This window comes from Pelecanus crispus, chromosome 9 (assembly GCF_030463565.1).
Source record: "Pelecanus crispus isolate bPelCri1 chromosome 9, bPelCri1.pri, whole genome shotgun sequence".
NCBI lineage: Eukaryota > Metazoa > Chordata > Aves > Pelecaniformes > Pelecanidae > Pelecanus > Pelecanus crispus.
In genome coordinates this window covers 41,883,147-41,895,933 of record NC_134651.1, presented here as the reverse complement: position 1 = coordinate 41,895,933, position 12,787 = coordinate 41,883,147, and the positions used below count along the sequence as shown (strand labels likewise).

Genomic DNA, 12,787 nt, shown 5'->3' with positions numbered 1-12,787 from the left:
TCCAGCTAGTGTAATTTTCAAGACTGTATTTTGAAAGAAGAAAAAGTCTGATGACCTTAAAGTCAAGCCGTAAGGGATGTAACGTTAAGAGTCTCAAACCGCAAGCAGATGGCAACGGGTTTGCAAATTATTTTTAAATAGTTCACCTCCTCCCGAGTCAGAAATAAGCTCTATTTTTATGGCCTTTATCATGAACTGCTTGAAAAAGAGAGCACAGGGCTATGTTCTAACGAAACTTGGCCATCACCTGTACATCAGGTGGTCAGGGGTGCTCCCAAACTGTAATTTGTGATGTTGCCAATATACCATAGTATGATGTAAATGAGGGAATCTTGTTGGAATACTCAAAAATCCAATTAACTGTTAATTAAAACCATGTCTTGATAGAGCATGCGGTCGCTAAGCTTTCTTCTACTGTTCCCACCCAAAGACGCTCTGTAGCTCGTCGTTATGTACAGAGCGGCTGGGAAGGATCCCCCGCGCTCCCGGGTTGTCCGGATTATTTTTAGAAGGGACCCAAGAGACACGTTAGTGGGACCGGGAAGAGACACGTCACCTTCAGCAGATCTTCGTGGTGCTGCAGTTTCTCTCGGAGAGCCTCCCCGCGCCACTGTTCATCCTGGAAACAAAAGCACATTCAGCAACGAAGCGTTACAGCTGAAGGTACCAATGCTGACCGTGCTGTCGCACGAGTAGCAGCTACTTTTTGAAAGTATTTTACCATTAAGAAGATTTTAGAAAAATTCAACTGTTCTTTCAGTAAGAGGAGTCTTTTGTCAGCGGCAGCAAAGGGACCGGTCTCCTCTAAGTTATCGGGTTCACACTGCAGACTTCCCTTTACTTCAGAAGGTGCTTCCAAATCTTCCAACGATTCCAGAGAAGGTGGGAGTGAAGATTTAAACCCCAGCCTAATTTCATCTTCAACCTCGAGTTTGAGCAATGTTGCTGCAGTCTGTATTTCCCTTTGTCTCTTTTCCAGGTCTTCTTGAGTTTTAACCTACATCATAAAACAGTCTCACCATTTTGCTGTCACATTACAAATGCATCGATCCAGAGGGATTTTCCTGCATAACTGAACAAGGCTTATTTCAAAAATGTTTGCATTTTGACTGTTGCAATCAGAAATCGCAAAACCTCTGAACAGACACAGCCCTAATTCTGACATTAACTTTGCATGTGAAGCCCCTCGGATGGTAACAGAAGCAACTGAAGTTGCCAAGACCCAAACTTGTTAACTTCAACCTGTCCATACTCTGGTCTTGCATAGTCTTCCTTGAATGCTTTCTAGCTGCTAACATCATTCTTCCCTGAAGGACCCTATTTTTGAAGGGCTTGGAAACAATTTACAAAGGGTGCATTAAAGGACTAGGAGTCAGTCAGGGTGGAATCACCTTTTAATTTAAAGTGAGTACCAAAAGAAGATGATGCTGGCCCAGGTTAGCACTAACAAGTCACGAAGGGCCGACTGAATAGCTTTGAACTTTGATAACATTTAGTGATTTGCATAAATTAGGACTCTACTTATACCCAGTTCCTGTTACCAAACCTTAACGTAAACAGGAGCCGGAGTGCGAATTCTTGACTGAAGCATTGCCTCAACTGAGCTGACAGCAAACGTTGTGGCACATTTGCTCTGTATCTCGGGAGCACCCAAATCCAATTACTCTTAACGAACAGCTAGGCCTAGCCCCTGCCCCCTCCACCCTCAGCCCACCTCCAAAGAACACGGTCTCTTTTTCAGGTGTCATTTTACTGGGCGAGAGGGGTTGATCCATTTGAACTGGCCTCAACGCTGCCTGTTGTTCACCGCGTGACGGGACAGCAACCGTGCAGTTGTGCCACTCCGCCATGGCCTTCAGGCTCTGAAGAATGAAATCCCACTTTAGAGCTTGGCAGTCCTACACCAAGAACTCCGCACGTGACTGACTGGCTGGAGTTGGTTTGTTCTGTTTTAAACTGGGATTACTGAGCCACCTGATCCTACTGAGTGTTAACAAAGCTTAACTTCTCCCACATTTGGGAAAACCGCACGGCTATTTTACGTAGGTCTCTTTCTAATGGTGATACAGCGGACAGGAGGAGATTCAAACCCAATACAATAGAAACTTGTCTGGAAGGCACAGCTTTCCCTCAAACCCGCCTGCATTTGGCCACTCGGTTCTACCTGGGTTTGGAGCTCCACGTAGTCCTGTTGGATCTGGCCAAGGTCCTTGATAAGGCGCTTGGCTCGCTCCTGGTTATTGTGTGCTACTTGTTCAGCAGTTGCTATATCACTCTGCAAACAATTATTTTCATGCTTTTGTTCCTAGGAAAATGCAGAAAGATTGCCTTTTACTGTGAGCATCTGCTGCAGAAAAATGAATCAAGGGAACCCACGTAACACAATTTCTTCAAGTTAAAAGGCAGAAACAGCATTAAATAGGAGTAACTAGAGAGGTGTTTGGCAGCACAGTCTAGAAAGACCAGAGTTTGGTTGCCTCAAGTTCTGTCTAGTCATGAAGTTAACGCATTACTTTGTTCCTCCTACGATAAAAATGGGCGTTCTATCATTTTGCCGTTTAAAAAGAACCAAACATTCTCCCCTCAGCCAGGACTTACTTCCAGTTTTCTTTCAAACTGCATCCTTTGCATTTTCATCGCTTCTTTCAGACTCAAGATTTGTTTTTCTGCTTTTTTCCTCTCCGATGCTATCTGATCTTGGAGATGGTTTAGCTCAGACTTGGAGACTTCCAGTTCTTTTTGAAGAGACTGTAGTTCTCTGTTTTTCTGTTGTAACTGCAATTCTTTTTCTGAGAGCTGATGTTCTGTAATTAACATTTTTTAAAACAATCCCAATTAGCAGAAATGCAAGTATCTTGGCACGTTTCATACACATTAGATATTTTTCACACACAGTAATGTACTGAGCACAGTAATGTACTGAGCAATAGGTTGTAAAACACTGACACGAGGTGAGAGGGAATGCAACACCTGAAATTCTAAAGCCAACTGTTCTTTGAGCAAGTCAATTTAAGGATCAAGAGCCAATCCAGGTGCTGCATTAGAAACCAAGCGAGATTAACAGAAATATTTGTTGGTTTCCTTAGACTTAGAACCCATAGATGATAACAGTTTATTCGTGCAATGAATCTTACTGCTTTTTCTGACAGTTTCTTCAAGTGCGGCACATCGGGACCCCTCCTTTTCCAGCTTCCTGAGGTTTTCTTCTGCCAGCCTTACTTTCGCTATTGCCTGCTCCAGTTTCTTTTGTTGCTCTGTTAGTTCCTTTTCCAATAGTATTTTCTGATCTTTCACTTTAGCAGTACATTCTTCCATTTTTTTTCCTTCACGCTCTGAGTTTTGCTTGAGGCGATGAAGAATCTGCCAAAAACACCATCACTTCAAGCTTCAACTAGTACCGACTCAATGAGAACAAACTCCACCACCACCAAAAGACATTACAGAAGTTAAAGCAGCATAAAGTTGGAAAGAACCATAGTCTCATACTCCCTTGTGACAAAATAAGTGTATCAATTTTTCTTGCCTCTCTTATTTTCAGTACAGCTCCCTCAGTTTTTCTGTTGGTTAACACTTCATTGAAACTGCTCAGCCGACGTAAGTTAATTTTACTACGGGAATATATGATTAAGCCCTAATTTTCATGAACAGCTCACGGGCTTTGCACAGAAATACCGTAGAAAAGAAGAACAAAAACTAGCTGCCAATAGCAATCCACCCAAAATCAAAAGGAAACTTCAGGATAAAAAAGTCCTGGAGTTTTTTTTCTGCTTAGTTTTAGAATTATGGAATGCAGCTGGAGTCAAGTTTTTATTAGTTTCACTTGAAATCCATTTTATCATTACAGGTACTCTACATAGTTTGCTCATCTTCCAAGATAAGTCAGCAGCATGGGAAGAAGGTTCTCTGAACTCTGTCTTGGCAGCTGACAAAACAGAGTTCTAGAGAATGATCTGTACTAGTCCGTCTCATCTGCATCAGCCACACCAGCCCCTCTCGCACTCAGCAGTTGTGTTACCAGTTCAGTATAAGATGACCTTGCCAAGAAGGAACACAGTCCTTCCTTATGACAGAGTGGATTTCACTAAAACATAACTGAATGTTGAAGCTTTTTGTTTACTGCTGCTCCTCTAAAAATGAGGCTTCTTAAAGCACTGGTATATTATTTGTAAACTTGCACCCAACACTTTTTTGCCTGCATTATTTTCAGAGGTCAGGGGGAAGTGAGGCAAATGTGCAGGCTCATTACCGCTTCTTGTTTGGCCAGTTCTGTTTCTTTCTCTTCGATTGCTTTCTGGAGCTGCTGCAATTGGTTCTCCCTCTTTTTCTGTCTCTCTTGGCAATCCTTAAGTTTCCTTAAATACTCTAGGATATCTTCTTTCAGGGTTGCCTGCTCTCTAAGCAGCTCATCCTGTTGCCTTGTATTATTTTTCAAATCCTGCAATGTAAGACAAAATCCAGTGACATAACTAGCTGTATAACTAGTAAGATTAACCGCTCTCTAGCTAAAAGGCTTGCATTTGAAAGAACATAACCGATCACCCCTAGTCACACTGATGATTACCCTCCGTTTAAACCAGCCACTTAGTGAATTAACGCAATAGGAATAGAAAAGCTAGAATCTTCTTCCTAAAAAATAATATACCAGGGTGATTTTGCCTCTGTATGTATTCTAGAAAGAAGATAAACTCAAACCCAAACAAATCCACCACCACCCCGCAAAACCCCAACCAAACCAAACAACCCAAAAATAAAACCAAAAAAAGCCACACACTCCCAACTTGGCAATAACAATCTGACTAGGAGAGTCATTGCAGTTGCCACTTAAACAGAAAAGCCAGAACAGAGATCTCATTTGGTTAGGTACCGCCTGTAGTCCAAACCGCTCCAACCTCAGCAAGAACAAGGCAATAAACGAGCCAGTATTTATTAGCTCTGCAAGTGTCTGATTTTGAGCTAGTGCCTAGCTGAAAACCAGATGATGGACTATCAGTTGTTGTGATAAGTGACACCCCTCATTTCCATGCACCAATCTACTCGCTACATGAAAACAAGTACGTATTTCACCAAAACTAACCTGTTCTACCAGTTGAAGCTGTTGCCTGGAATCATTTAATTCTCCTTTCAGTGTTTCTAGTTCTTCCTTTTTTTCTAGAAAAATATTTGGCGACAGAGATTTCCAATCAACAATTTGAAATGCCTACACAAATCAATCATCTCTTTTCATAAATGAAGAACAAACAATAGAAAAACAGTTTCTAAAATTTCCATCTTTTCGACATGTTAAATACTTTCTGCCTGTAGATATTTGAGCATGTTGGATATTTAATATCATACAGTACAGTTACAGTGTATCTTTTAACACAGTTTCTCTTAAAATATATTACAGCTTAAAACCAAAAATTGATCTTTACCTTGAAGATCCTTCTGTACAACAATAATGTCTCCATTCAGTGATTTTTTTTGTTTGTTCAGCAGATCTACCTCCTGCTGCAGGTTTTTAACATCCAGGTCCATTTTTTCTACCTTGGACAACGCAGTTCTGCTGCTGTCTTCAGTAGCAGTTAAGTCTCTGTAAAACATGAATACATATTCTCAGTTTGTTGGAAGTACTGCTGAGGGCTCTAAAAACCAGATGCATTTCAGTGAAAGTTTTCTCAGCTCAAGGGGACGCTACCTAGTAGTCATGAGAGCAAGACAGCTGTCCTGTTCCAAGACTTAACATTTTACTTTTCGTAACATTTCTCATTGCATCGCCATGATATAACAAATGCTGTTGCATTCATCAGCTTCATTGCTGAATATTGTCTGTAAGTCTGCTGTAGACATGCTTAAAATAAAACCTCCACAGCACGTAAGAAACGGCATATTCTGTATAACTGGGCACCTCAAAGTTATAGCTGGATTTTTAATTATGAGAAACAGACATTCAAGGCACTTCCCATCACCTCTGATCTTTGCAAGGAAAAAAAAGAAAAAATTCCCTCCCACCTTCTGGTTTGTGACAACTTCTTTTCCAAGCTCTGACAGTCTCCTTCAAGCTTTTCCTTTTCTTTATTCAAAGACTCAATATTATTTTGCAGAGTGCGCATCTGAGAAACCAGATGTTCATTTTCCTGACGGTCTTTCTCAAGTAGTTGTTCCTGCCAATCTACTTCCCCTTGCTGACACTGAAATAATCGCTGAATATTCTCCAATTTTAACTTCTCCTACAAAAGAAGGCATTGTGAACAACACATTTATACGGTCAAGGAGTAGAACAAGTTATCAACGTCTTTAGCTGCAGCAGTTTAAAAAGCTTTCATTCACAGAGATCATATGCAGGCTGCAGTACCCTCTATCACTACTGCATTATATACAGGGATAACTGCTTAAAGCGCCAGCTTAATTTGAGGCTATTTATGATGAAGGTTATGACAAATACGAGCACGAGGACTGGAAGATAGGGGTGCAATTCTTTGTTCCGTCATAGTTTAACCACCATTCTTCCCCCATCCATAAGAGTAGCACATCCCTTCACTGCAGGGATTTTGAGAGAACGACCACTTTAAGGGCTGTGAGATCTCAGGTGATGTAATGTGTGACCACTTTAAGCGTGGTAATCGAAAGGTACCAAGCATATTGACTAGTCCCTTCTTTTCCTCGTCCTTCACAGGAAGAGTACAGAGAGAAGAGGTGAAGTCTTTTAGAAGTAAGAGCTTAGAAATGCTCTCTCAGCAAATGCATGTCAGATTTTCTGGAATTACACAACTGAGTAAAGGAAGGCTATCTCAGACTCTGACCTAACAATCCTGCAGCTACTACGAGATTGCCAAAGGGATGCCACTGACCTCCCTGCCTGCTGGTAGCAAAGTTGAATGTCTCTTTATTTGTCAAAAAGAGAAGAGACTAGCTGAGCTAAAATACTTTTCTAATGGTAGAGGCAATCATCCAGCTGAGTTAGTAAACCGTCTTCCATGCTTACTCTTTGCAAGTGAGGACACAGATAAGAATCCAGATAAAGAGACTGTGGAAGCTAATGCTAAGAAAACAGTATTCATCATTCTGCAGCCACAGAAGAGTCTTCTGTCTCTTTGCCTTCTCTCCCTCACATGCGCCAAAAAAATCCCATTATTTTAAAGGGCCTAAGCAGACTTAAGACTCTTCTGTGATAAGCTGAAATCAGGCTAGAACCTGATTGACTTAAAAGTGTAGGGACTCTTGTTACCCAGATCTAAGCAGAACCACAGAATATGCAGATCTTTTCTTCCAGTTAACTGTATTAGCTATAGAAGAAATACTTACTTCTAGAATTGCAACCTGAGTCTTTTCTAGCTCATTGACCTTTTGGTCATGTTGTAGTTTCAAACCTTGAAGTTCATTATTTTCAAGCTCCAGCATTTCCAGAACACGTTTCAGTTCTAATAAGATGAAATAAATCGAAGGTTATCACAAGCACATTAAATGCATTCTGTTTGCAAAAAAAGGCACCAAGGAAAAATTACGAGAAACTATACTGATATCACCCCTGTAAAAACTCTTCATGTTTTCAATTGCTGTGTCAGACACGCCAGGTATTGTATCTGATGTGCCAGCAAGTTGCAGGTCCCTAGGCCTCCTGCTCTTCCTACTCCCTAGGGAGTTATTCTGGGACACGGTATCTGACTGATAAACAATGGAAGAAAATATTACAGAAAAAGTACAAAAGTTGCAGACTGCCACTGCGTGTACTTTCCACAATCTGACAGGATGTATCTGCTTGAAAGGGGATTCCTCCATTTCATAGAATCATAGAATGCTTTGGGTTGGAAGGGACCTTGAGAGATCATCGAGCCCAACCCCCCCTGCAGTAAGGAGGGATTTCCCCACACATCCCAATGTTTAATTCTTCTGTGAATGTGGCACAAGTAGCTAATGTCTCCTACCCACCCAGGGCTCGAGCGTGAACTTAACTGCTCAGTCCCGACAGCAGATCTGTTCACATTTCTCTCTGGCATGAAGAACTCCCATCCCAAATACAAAGCAGCACAAAGCATTGCCTCAACTTAAGCAAAGGGTATCAGTCAGCTCTGTGTAAACTATGAGAATTCCAGGGAACTCTTTCTCCGCAGTCCTTCACAATATTTAAAAAGGAGTGAGGAACAGAAGACTTCAGCAATGTACAACTAGGAGCTCAGAGTTTCTTTCCAATCTGCACAAAATACTGTGGTAAAGCCAGGGACATACCTATCTTATGCCTGGTAATTTGCCCAAGTATTCCTTGAAGATTTTCTTCCTCTTTCCCAATATCCTTCTTTATGAAGGAAAGCTGTGCTCTTTTCTCATTAATCTGGACATCCAGTTCTTTCCTCTCAACATTAAGCTCTTCCAGAAGTAGTTTTATTTCCTGTGGAAATATATCAGTGTTACAAGGAATGCCACTATTTGCCATTTTAAATAAAGTTTTCCTTTAAATAGAACTTCTAAATATTTATAAAATTTAAAAACTCTGTCACCAGTACTCTGGTCAATTTAATTCCAGAGTTTATAGTTACCACTAATGGTGTAAACAAACAAAAAAATGCATAATATTTAGGTTAAAGTCTTGCTTGTTGACAATTTAATCTTGCAAAAACTTTGATCTACAAGTCTGACCAGAACACCATCATTCAAGTGAACAACAGGCGGGCCTTAAAACAGGAAGTTGGACAAAAAGCTCCCCCCCAACCCCACAAAATGTGATTAACCTTGATATTTTGTTTTTATTTCAGAAAGAAAGGAAGTACAGAATCCTTTCTAAGTAAATGGGGATGGAGACAGCTGATGTACGCCAGCTTTGTTGTGTTTTACACACACTGATCAGACCGATGTGCTTTAAAAGATGCTTGTCTCAGCAACAGTCATTCAGAGACATCTATTTAATATAAGTTAGTTCTCAAGGGACCAATTCTGTAAGTATTACCGAAACTAAGGAGTTCTCCTTCTTTGTGCATCTGGACCAAGCTCTTAGTCACACAAAACCGTAAACTTGCTTGTTCTATTTTTCAGTGGGTTTTGAGAGGTCACAGAAAGCAAAACTGATTCTGTGGAAACTTCATGGGATGTTTTTCACAGAATCATAGAATCGTTTAGGTTGGAAAAGACCTTTAAGATCATCCAGTCCAACCATTAACCTAACATTACCAAGTCCACACTAAACCTTTTGATACTTCTGTCTTTTGCTGTTCTTCAGAGGTATAATGAATTGAAAACTCATTTGGAAAAGTTACTCGTATTTGGCGTAGTTTTTCATTTGCTTCAGCCTCTCCATCTCGAAGAGCTTCTTTGAGGTCACCTTTCTTTTGGGAAATACAGTCTTGAAGGACATGGAGCTCTTCTTTTCTTTGATTTAACTGTTGCTCCAGAAACAAGAGCTCTTGTTGCTGAGCAGTAATCTACAATGTAGAATTTTAACAGAAGAAGCATCTGAAGGCTTTTATTTTTGTAGCTACACACATGCACGAGAACAAGCACAGTACACCCTTCCCTGCCAGAGACTTATTTGAATTGCGTAACACGTAAGGATCCCACCAGAGCAGTGAGCTTCGTTTGCTAAACCTGCATAATACAGCCAATACTAAAGACTAAGTTCTGATCTGGACAGTGCAGTCCTGTACCTCAGAGAGTTAAGTTTCTTACTCTGAAATGCAGTAAGAATTGTCATAGAGAACGCTGCGGTAACATTTATTATGCAGAAACCCCAGCGAGTATGGGATCATACTTATGAGACAAAACAAGGAGAATTCAAATTACCAACATTAAAATAAACTTAAGAATTCAATTCTTCATACAAGGCAGTTCAGAACTTAAGACCTTCTCAGCTTTCAGTTACCTCAAAAGCAACAAAATCGATAGTCCAGAGTTAATAAGATAAGCCTTACCTGATCTTTTAATCTTTCCAGTTCAGTTTTCTTGCCTTGAAGAAGGTTCTCTGCTTCTCTAAGGATTTGGAGGTGATTTTCTTCATTACCCTCTGCAACTTTAATATCTCCTTGAAGCTTCTGAAGACTGACAGTAAGGATAAAAACATGACTCAGAAGAAACAAGAATACCTTAGGCAGCAACTTATTGGAGGAGGACATCTTTATCTAATTCAGTTTATGGTAATTTAAAAACACTTACCTTTCAGTTAGCATTTCTATCTTCTGGTTTAACGACTGGAACTCAGAGTCTCTTGCAGCCACCATTTTGTTGATTTCCTTCAAAATACCTTCTTGATCCCTTTTATGCTGTTCTAAATCCCTTGTATCTGCCTGTAATAACCTAAAGAAGCATTTATGCCTTTTCATATTAACATATAAACAGCTCTCCCTCTCCAAAAGCACTATCTTGATATTTGAAAGAATATTGTTGTTCTCGTCATCCCCATTTGATACAAATTCACAAGAACAGTGTACCTTAATTGCTGATCTGCTTTCACAAGCTTAATGGTCATTTCCTGAGCCCTTCGCTCTAGCTCCTTTGCCTCAGTTTCAGTACGGGACAAATGCTGTTTGGCATGATTGTACTTTTGAATAGTGTCTTTAGTCTAGAGCAAAAATTGAAGATTATTGAGACAATACATTCCCATCTTATGCTTTCCACATCCATAACCTGCAGGTTAGCTGTCTAAAGATGACCTCCTCCTGGCTTGAATATTCCACCTGAGCTTTCTCCCTTTGTATACCAGTAGAACCTTTTCTCCTCTCTCGTCCAGAGCAGGAAAGCTTCCTCCTCTTTGGCAAGGACTGAGACATTTTCTTTTAGCACAGGTTATCCCATGACATATTTTCAAATAGAAGCATTTTAAGAGGCTTCAGGTTATCCAAGTGAAAATAAACTGCTTAGACAAACAAAAATCCTCTGCTTAAAACAATCTTAATGCAACACACAAATTCTTCTGCGCTTTAGAGTTATGGCTTTACTTACTTTCCCCCGTGTGCTCTCAAGTTCCACTTCGGCTTCTGAAAGTAGCCTGTCTGCCTCTCTAAGCTCTGCTCGTCGTTTCAGAAGAGTCTTCTCTATACATTCGATTTCATCTGCAAGGTCTTCATGATGTTTAATAGACTTTTCTAACTGCAATTCTGCAATAAGGTTGTCAGTATACCCTTCAATAAAGTCCCTAAAAAGTCAGGAAGAAAGACAGGGAATTAAAATACAAAATGTCAGAGGCCCAGAGCCTCTTAAAGTTCTCATCCATTACACATACTATACAGACAAGAACATTAATTGTAAATGAGTCAAAATTAACTTCTATTGGAAAAAAGTTTAGGTATTTCCACATGCTTACTTTAAATGCATTCTAGTGCAATATTCTTACTTGCGTTTGTTATGTTTTTGAGCTGCTCTTTGTAGCTCTGCTACTTCATGTTCCAGCTCTTCTCGTTCATGCAAAAGTTCTTCAATGTTTTGATGCAATTTTTCAACCTCTTTTTTGCATTTATGTTCAGCTGCCTCTGACCATTTATCTTTGTATTTCCGAGACTTTAAATAATAGACAGTGTCTTCTAGCCTTGAGACTTCACTCTCCTACATACAGGAAATAGAATAACAAAATCGAGACCTGTTTTCTGTTTCAGTCCCCCTGAGACACAGGAGCAGCTACAGATAGCAAAGGCTGGACTATCAGTGCTCAAGACAGAGCGTTCTTATCAGCAAGCTCTCTCAGATCCAGAGCCTTCCTAGCAGAGAGTGCTTTATTTTTTTGAAAAACTGGACTAATCTAATCTGTGAAAATGAGGTTTTGGTTTTTGCATTTCTTTTGAGAAAGCGTATGTTAAAAGATGCTCCTCATCCATTCATAAGTCAGTTGCCTATGGTTAAACCTTCAGCTTACAGCTCTGTATCTTACCAAATCATGATGTTCAGGCACATTGCAGTGAAGCACTCCAACGGGAATCAGTGGGACGGTGAAGTTTGGAGGAAGAGGGCCGTAAACAACCTGGGCTCCCACAGGAGGTGGGCCATAGATAACAGATCCAGGAGGAATTGAACCTCCACTTGCTGCTGCAGGAGGAGGGCCATAAACCACAGTTCCCTGAGGTACAGGGGCACCATCTGGAAGGACTGTGTAAATAACTGTGCCAGGTGGTGGTACAAAAGGAGGGTCTTTGGGAACACGAGTTTCTTCATTTCCTTCACTATCTTCTTTAGCTTTTCTATCTTTACCAAAAGAAAGAAAGGAAAAAAAAGAGTTATTTTTAATCACTTTTTCAGTAAAAGATATTCTTCAAATGCACATTTTAAAATAACACATATTCTATGTAATGTCCAAAAATGTAACGAATACTGCTTAAACTGAATAACAAGTTCAACAGTAATAATAAATTATAAGTCGCTCATGTGCATCAAAAAAAATTCACTATGAACTCCAAGCAAGACCATCTGTAGTATGCTGCTAAACATTGAGACCATGAGACTGGCTTACCTTTACCAGCATTTGTTTTGTACAACCTGTTTCTGACTGGTGAATAAACCCAACATCCTCCTTCATTGGGCAAGTCCTTCCTGCACTGCCTGTCTGGACCGCACCCTCTTCTGGGTGGGGATGTGCCAGAACACAGTAAACAAACTCCAGAATCTTTTGTGCTGCGGGAAGCAGGAGTTGAAGCCTAAAGATGACAAGAATAAGTGTTAACCTAGAAATAACAAGTCATGTAAAATAAATTATTTGCTGTAGACGTTCTAAAGCACTGATTTTTCAAGAACAGGCTAAACGTACTCTGCTTTCTCTCTCTTCCAAGCATGATACATGATAGCCTAGTGTACCCTTGATTGGCTTAGAGTAGACTTGGTAGTGTAGGTTAATGGTTGG

At 40.3% G+C, this 12,787-nt stretch overlaps 1 protein-coding gene across 1 annotated transcript in view; it reads right to left on the bottom strand.

Annotated features, from left to right (window-relative positions):
• Positions 1–12,787, bottom strand: part of CNTRL (centriolin) — a 35,589-nt gene that overhangs the window by 1,118 nt on the left and 21,684 nt on the right. Inside the window, exons 22-40 of the mRNA XM_075716476.1 lie at positions 12,401–12,584; positions 11,825–12,135; positions 11,294–11,502; positions 10,903–11,095; positions 10,392–10,522; positions 10,117–10,257; positions 9,876–10,002; positions 9,225–9,389; positions 8,203–8,362; positions 7,282–7,397; positions 5,989–6,206; positions 5,412–5,569; positions 5,075–5,148; positions 4,247–4,435; positions 3,135–3,360; positions 2,599–2,804; positions 2,165–2,305; positions 722–997; positions 557–619 (exon numbers count right to left, since the gene is read on the bottom strand). Of these exons, the coding sequence (XP_075572591.1) occupies positions 557–619; positions 722–997; positions 2,165–2,305; positions 2,599–2,804; positions 3,135–3,360; positions 4,247–4,435; positions 5,075–5,148; positions 5,412–5,569; positions 5,989–6,206; positions 7,282–7,397; positions 8,203–8,362; positions 9,225–9,389; positions 9,876–10,002; positions 10,117–10,257; positions 10,392–10,522; positions 10,903–11,095; positions 11,294–11,502; positions 11,825–12,135; positions 12,401–12,584 (3,288 nt within the window). The remainder of the gene's footprint in view (positions 1–556; positions 620–721; positions 998–2,164; positions 2,306–2,598; positions 2,805–3,134; positions 3,361–4,246; positions 4,436–5,074; positions 5,149–5,411; positions 5,570–5,988; positions 6,207–7,281; positions 7,398–8,202; positions 8,363–9,224; positions 9,390–9,875; positions 10,003–10,116; positions 10,258–10,391; positions 10,523–10,902; positions 11,096–11,293; positions 11,503–11,824; positions 12,136–12,400; positions 12,585–12,787) is intronic.